This window comes from Thermobia domestica, unplaced genomic scaffold (assembly GCF_964235325.1).
Source record: "Thermobia domestica unplaced genomic scaffold, izTheDome1.hap1.1 HAP1_SCAFFOLD_2476, whole genome shotgun sequence".
In the NCBI taxonomy this organism is placed as follows: Eukaryota; Metazoa; Arthropoda; class Insecta; order Zygentoma; family Lepismatidae; genus Thermobia; species Thermobia domestica.
Genome location: NW_027658172.1, coordinates 2,496 through 10,443, shown reverse-complemented (window position 1 = coordinate 10,443; position 7,948 = coordinate 2,496). Strand labels below are relative to the sequence as shown.

Here is a 7,948-nt window from a genome sequence, read left to right as displayed (position 1 = left end):
CTTTCGGAAGATGCTACTTCCTTCATCAGCTTGTGGTAGACTTCAAAAAGGATAAAAAAACATGAAGGATGGTTAAAAAATGGTTAAAAGGTTAGGATATGTAAAAAACAAATCTGTCAAACATTAAAACACACGGGAATAGAAACTTACTGACATTGAATATAATCAGCGCTCGCAATATTGTGGTATCTATCTATCTATCTATAGAGTGTGTGTGTATGTGTTACAGTGACGGTTCGTCTTTACAAATATTTTCCTCCAACCTCCGTTTTTGTTGGTAGATTACCTTGTATTTATTTTTAATTCACAAAATATGCCGAAGTTATGGACGAAACCTGAATGATAAGGTTTATTTTCCAGGTGTGAGGAAAGAGAGAAAGCATTACAGCTGTGTGGATGGAGATTTGACAAAGACACTCTTGCTCTCAATAACTTCCTTGATAAACTAAAGAAATATGCGAAAGCTGCAGCCATTGCAGTGTTTAATTTGAGAATTCGGAAAGCCATTGACATCCTGAACAAAGGAGCAGCAGCCGCTGATAATCCGGAGGCAGATTCCAATCTTAATATTGTTGCGATGGCTTTGTCAGGTAGGCAATAAGCATAGCTATTTATCTACAAGCCTGAACAAGCGTTATTATTTTAGTTCTTTAAGTACAAGTATTATTATTATTATTAATCTTGTTTATATCTATTATATGTATTAATCTTGTTTGATAAAATTTTTGCCGTTAGGCTGTTCATGGCACAGAAATAAACAACAACAACAACAACAACAACAACAACAACAACAACAACAACAACAACAACAACAACAACAACAACAACAACAACAACAACAACAACAACAACAACAACAACAACAACAACAACAACAACAACAACAACAACAACAACAACAACAACAACAACAACAACAACAACAACAACAACAACAACAACAACAACAACAACAACAACAACAACAACAACAACAACAACAACAACAACAACAACAACAACAACAACAACAACAACAACAACTACTACTACTACTACTACTACTACTACTACTACTACTACTACTACTACTACTACTACTACTACTACTACTACTACTACTACTATTATTATTATTATTATTATTATTATTATTATTATTATTATTATTATTATTATTATTATTATTATTATTATTATTATTATTATTATTATTATTATTATTATTATTTAATAAGAACTACTGGATGTTTGGAGTAAAGGAGGACAACAAAAAGCATTAAACGCAGAGAATCAAGTGAATAAAACGTATCTGTCCTAACGACTTTTATCCAATTATTTGCAGAACGTTCTCAGTGCGTTATCTCATGCTGTGCGGAATTGATTCTTGTTGACTGATGTCGAAAATTCTGGATAATGGTTCAATGAATACTCTTTAAAAAAGAAAAATCTTGACTAAAAAATTAAACAGTATCATGTGAAGGGACAGTTGCTGGCAGAAAAGTGTGAAACGGAGTTGAGTAAAGATCCAATTTGCAATACAGCACGCGGCATTTCAGTAATTAAAAATATTGCATTCAGTATTGATTTCAGGGGGAAATTCGTCCCCGGAGTTGAGTTGAGTTTTGAGTTTAACGTCTCTTTCAGCAGCGAGGCTATATGAGACGGGACCTACTTATTAACGTGAAATGCGAACCACATGAACTCCCGCCGGGATTCGAACCCGGGTCTCCCACGCCAAAGACGCATACGCTAACCGCTTAGCCACGAATGAGTTCAATTCCTCCCTAATCTACAAAATTGACCTTTTCTTCCGGGAGTGGTCATATCTTCTTTCATCCTCAATATGAATTAACAGTATTTCCATCTTCGTATATTGAAATTTGCGTCCAGGAAAAATCTGAAATCACGATGCATCGATTATTTTCATTCTTGTGTATGTGGCTGTGTGAGGATTCTTGAATCCTATAGATAGGAATACCTTCATTTTATATTTTGATTGATTTAGACTCTTAAATACCGTTGCTGCTTGAATGCTAAGAACTTAGGAAATGTCCTGGTAGTTAGAGTAATGTTTTAGAGAGTGGATATATTTTTATGTGCTCTACTTTATCACCTCTTAATTAATTTATATATTGGTTTATCAGAGACTCGTATTGAAGCTTTTACCTTGACTTTGGTTTTCAGGATTTTCCGATGACAAGAACAGCATTTGGCGAGAGATGTGTTTAACGTCCAGGACTCAGCTTACAAATCCTTATTTGCGAGCCATGTTTGCATTCCTTACAGCGGATGAGGATAACTATGAGAATGTACTTGTAAGTATTTAGGTCCTTATCTCGGCATTTCATTTCCTTTAATATCTTAGCCAGTTTCAGATCCAAGAAAATGACAATAGTCAACATCTTACGGTCTTCAGTTAAAGTATCATCGCAGATTCACAATAATTCAGTGGTAAAAGGTAAGCAGGGTTATGGTTCGGTCCCAAATATGTGATAATGGGTTGTATATGTAGTTTCTCTCTGAGTTCTCATTTCTCATCAAATAAAAGATAATGTTTTACTAGACGAGGTAGAATATATACGAGGGAGGATCAGAAACTAAGGTTATAAGGCCGATATTCCTGGAGTTTCGTCTGTTATAGGAGAATGAGATATGTGCGGTAATTTTAATACATGGAGTCAGCAACTGTGCGGAATTTCAACCACCCACTACGTATTGCGCTAGTTGCAGGTATACACAAATGGCGACTCGTTTAGAAAAATGGTCTGGCGAAGAACTCCGCCCAATTATTCGATTTCTGTGGGCGAAACATGTAACCGCGACTGAAGTTCACCAGCAGCTGGTACGAAGAGACTGTCATGTTTCGTCAGCATGTCGCAGAATAGTGTCGAAAGTTGCGACAGGTAGAGAAAACGCTCGCCCGCATACAGCCCAGAAGACCACCACACTGTTAACCCTTTTAGGATTTCCACTTTTTGAAGTAAATTTTAGACTTTCACTCAAACAGCTACTGCTTCCTTACTATTTATCGTAAGATCATGGTTCATACCTCGTTTTTTTCAGGATAGATCATACTTCCCAACGGTACCACTGTCTTGTCCGTATTATACAGCAGAAACAAGAAAATCGAAAAAAAATTAGATTTTTCGAAAAAAAATGTTTTTTAGAAATTTTTGTGCCCCTCTGGCATGGGCCTGTGTTCACGTAGGGATCTGAATTTAATATATATATATGTTGTTATGTACAAATACGTGTGCGAAATTTCATTCTTGTATCGTGAAAATTGAGGTCGGGAGAAATTTTTGAGTCTGAAGGTGACCAATTTTTTCATATATATATATATATATACTTCAAAAATGTACTCTGCGTCATTCCTATTTGACCTAAAGTCGATTCAAACGCCATTTTCTTCAGTATACATCTGTATGTAAAGTTCCAATCTGGTATCCTGAAAACTAAAGGCGTGAAAATTTTTTTGAAATTTGCCTTAAGAAAAATAAAAAAAGTCACGCCCCTTCGCCCCCACTTGGCGCCGCTCCGCCAAGTTGACCATCTGGTTCCAAAACGCATCTGGGGTGTTCTTTGATCCATCCTTGATTTGACTAATGAAAGAAATCCGGCTTAAATACCTAGAACGCCATGATAACAAACGTTACCAAAAATCCTAAAAGGGTTAAGGCAGTTTCGCTGGGACATAACCACCCTTTCTACAGTGCGCACCTCGCTCGAAGCGACTTTCACCTGTTCCCGAACTTGAAGGAGTATCTAGGAGGCCGTTGCTTCGCTTCAGACGAGGAGGTTGAAACACTTCGTGGCAACGTGGCTAAACATGCAAGGACATGATTTTTACCAGGAGGGAATTTTCAGACGCATCCCACGATGCGACAGGTGCCTCAACCGATATGGAGAATATGTATTGGTTGTATGAAATAATATATACATGTTTCACTGCAGGCTTTGTAACCTTACTTTCTGATCACTCCTCGTATGTACTATCTGTTGGCTGTATTGGTTGTATGAAATAATATACACACGTTTCACTGCAGGCTTTGTAACCTTACTTTCTGATCACTCCTCGTATGTACTATCTGTTGGCTGTATTGGTTGTATGAAATAATATACACACGTTTCACTGCAGGCTTTGTAACCTTACTTTCTGATCACTCCTCGTATGTACTATCTGTTGGCTGTATTGGTTGTATGAAATAATATACACACGTTTCACTGCAGGCTTTGTAACCTTACTTTCTGATCACTCCTCGTATGTACTATCTGTTGGCTGTATTGGTTGTATGAAATAATATACACACGTTTCACTGCAGGCTTTGTAACCTTACTTTCTGATCACTCCTCGTATGTACTATCTGTTGGCTGTATTGGTTGTATGAAATAATATACACACGTTTCACTGCAGGCTTTGTAACCTTACTTTCTGATCACTCCTCGTATGTACTATCTGTTGGCTGTATTGGTTGTATGAAATAATATATACACGTTTCACTGCAGGCTTTGTAACCTTACTTTCTGATCACTCCTCGCACTTTAAAAAAAATGTTAAAAGAGTCGCCTTCTAGCTCCAGATCAATCAATTCTTTAACATCATTTTCTTGCATTTATTTTTTTTCTTTTACCTACAGGATATAAATTTGGTATGTTTAACTAAAATAATTAAGAACTCTTGTATACACTAATAGCGAACATGCTCTTTTGCAATGCACGAGGTTCTAGGTAGTTCCATGGTGGGGACTTCAGATATCTCGGTGGTGATAAGTGTCGTGAAGACAAGTTGGGATACATACAGCAGTTAAATAGTAATAATAAAGTATTAAAGTGTTAATTAAGACAGGCACAAATAATGGTGTAAAGTCGATGAGCATTATCTATCTTGAACATGTAACACCTGTCCAAGCAGAATCAAGTGGTTCAATAACAATCTCTTGACCACTAATGTGAAGAATTTCCAGTTCACTCCTCACTGATACGAGTTTGTGGTAAGCTTTCGTAGATTCATTCATTTCTTCCTACCTTTTTATTTCCATAATCCTTAAATAATTAATACTTTTCTGACCAGAGTATATACCTTTTTTTTAGTTAAAATTAAAATAAGTAGTAACAGTTTCAATAACTTACTGTTACCTTCATCAGACGTTAACTAGCATAAATATCTTCATAACCGATATTTTCAACCTTCAGATATTATCAACCTTTGTTGTTATTACGTAGATGTTATATTATTATTATCCAGTCATTTTAAGCCCTCTTTTTCTTCTTTTTTAAGGTTCCCCTTTCTTACATGAGCATTTTCGTTAATTATTGTCACCGCTCTTATTATTTTCACTCTCTTCTTCTCATCTTTCGCGTCCAAAATTGATTCTTCTACTGAAAAAAAAATTACTTCTTTCATATTTACTTTCTCTTCTTTTTTCATTTTCCTTCATCCATTTAAAGTTATTAGTCCGTCCGTCCGTCCGTTACTCCACAGGATAACTGATTTTTCACTTCTGCTTTTGCAATAGATAATTATCTCGGCCGAGTTCATTAACGGAGTGTCACGGGTAACGGCGACTTTAACTAGTACTATCCGTATTTCATTTTATACTATTGAAACAAAGGTGTTTGATTGTAGAATGCTGGAAGTTGCACGTAATCCAGCTACATGGCAGCAGACATTCTCCAGCGGTTGACATCTACCGGACAAAATTGAAACTTCTAAGCGTGAGTCTCTTTACTCTCTTTAGCATAGTTTATTTCATGTTATTTACATGACTGAATAGAGCTCTTGGGACATCGTAGTTCAGTGGTTAGAGCGTTGGACTTACGTCTGTGTGGTCCCGGATTCGATTCCCGGCCGATACGTCCCAATTTTCGGCGTTCACCCAGCGTCGTGAGGCAAAATGGGGAGTGACGTGAACAAAACACGTGACGGGCACTAGGTCTAGGGAGCTCCTGATACACCTGTCAGAGGCAGGGTGGCGTAGCGCGCTGACCACGTGTTCGTCGTTAGGCTGAATGTAGTTCAGCCGGTCGCTAACAGATGGCGTTTTAGCAGCTTAGGCCCATAAAGGCTGTCTTGCCAGTGGTTTAGTTGTTAGACTAGAGCTCGTTATGAGCTATATCACCACCTTTTATTATTATTTATCACGACATACTTTAAGCCATGGTGGTGTTGTTCTATCCTTGTTTGAGTCTACCTCAGAGGTTCAGCCACCTCTGTAAAATGGGTGGCTCTGGCGCTGGACATATATTTTTTCACGCGCTACCCTAGCCAATATTTTAAGTTGGTCACAAGGAAGCAAGAGAGGTTATATTTACATCGCAGTTGCACCACCCGAGTGTTACGTAATGTCATGTGGTATTATCATGGGGGCAAAGGTGGAATAAAATGAGCCCTGTGGGGCTTTTAACACGCTTCGCTCGCTCAACTGTGTTTCGTAACATAAGTGAATCACTTTGTTTTATCAATAAAGTTGTGTGCAAAGTGGACTAATTACCACGTGACATTACATCACGACCAAATGGTCTCTCTAACTCCCTACCATTCCCTACAACCCCTCGCTTCGTGTGGGTCCCACTTCTTGCTCTCCTGTTGATTATAACGTCATTGTGTATACAAGCTCACAGATGACGAGAAGAACCCTAAAACAGGGGTAGCGGGGAAAGGTCAATGACACGGTCAAGTCCATTTTTGGTTTTTGAGGTGTGGTCTATACTTAGATGTCGTCTGCTACTCCGGGTAAAGTTATATGTGTGCTATTCCGTGGTGTCACTTGAAACCCCCGTGCGAAAAGTGGGTGAGCCCACACTTACGTCACACTACTTCTGCTAGGGTTCTTCTCGTCATCTGTGAGCTGTAAGGGTTATCAGAAATCTCTAGGTAAATGGTAGGAAGAGCACAATTTATCCATTATATCTTACGTACAAGGGTAATTGAGTATTATTTACATCTTATTTTAATGAAAAAGTATTATGAATTTAAAAAAAAAAAAAACTTTCCTTGTTCCGGGTTTGAACCCACGCCAAAAGCAATTTTCATTAGTAGGCCGCTCGCTAGCATGCTTGGCTACGAGGACCGACAGCAACTGGCGTTTGATTTGTGCTATATGTATGTTACGTGGCGAAAAACGGATAACTCTCAACTAATCAGAACCGTTTGTTTAGCTCTTATGGCTGGGGTCTCAAGCGTGATTAAAATGTATGCGTTGGAGCGGGGTGTATGTGTCGAAGAGTGGGGCGCCCATTGTCACGACATTCTTCCAGTAATTAAATAATACACTTAACGAAAATTAATAAAACTTAGTGTGAGTATTGACAGAACGAGTACGAATTATTCAATAAATCTAATTACAATGTTGATGAAACTCAGATCTTAAACGCCTCATTGCCAGTTTCCGGTTCCATCTAAAACCCGGATGGACTGGGCGATGGACGACAAAAGCATACGCGTGCAACTAAACAAAATAATCGTAACATTTATGGATTCATTTTATTTCAGTTCATTTTATCATTAACTTAAGAGTGCGTCAATATTAATTCTCCAAAATGTTTATGCTTTGTGTTGAACGTCGTTGTGAAGTTGACCATTTCTTCCAGAGTGAAGAGGGAATGGCTGTGGATGACCGAGTTGCCTTTGCATGTACTTTTCTCTCTGACAATAAGTTAGTGGATTATCTGGAGAAATTAACAACAAAATTAACCGAAGAAGGAAATTTGGCTGGAATGTTACTCACGGGTAAGATTTCTTATTGACGTTACAACAATTACCAATACATTTATATGAATTTAGGTCTTAATCAAATCTCCGTAGATAACTAAACAACTTACTCTATGGTCAGTGGAACCTGGACGCTCAATGCCGATTTCACAAAAGTTCTCCATTGACTTCTGTTCTTAGCTAACTGGATCCAGTTTCCACTTTGCATTGCTATTTTTGCGAGATCCATCTTAATATAGTCCTTCCATCTACGCA

The 7,948-nt window shown here is 37.9% G+C and overlaps 1 protein-coding gene across 1 annotated transcript; it reads left to right on the top strand.

The window, feature by feature from the left end:
* Positions 1 to 360: 360 nt before the first annotated feature.
* Positions 361 to 7,711, top strand: LOC145678322 (GATOR2 complex protein MIOS-B-like; the record flags this gene model as incomplete). The annotated part of the gene is made up of 3 exons (XM_081748330.1): positions 361 to 590; positions 2,167 to 2,297; positions 7,573 to 7,711. Coding segments are annotated over 3 exons (500 nt in total), but the record flags the coding sequence as incomplete, so codon positions are not given.
* Between the last annotated feature and the right edge of the window lie 237 nt (positions 7,712 to 7,948).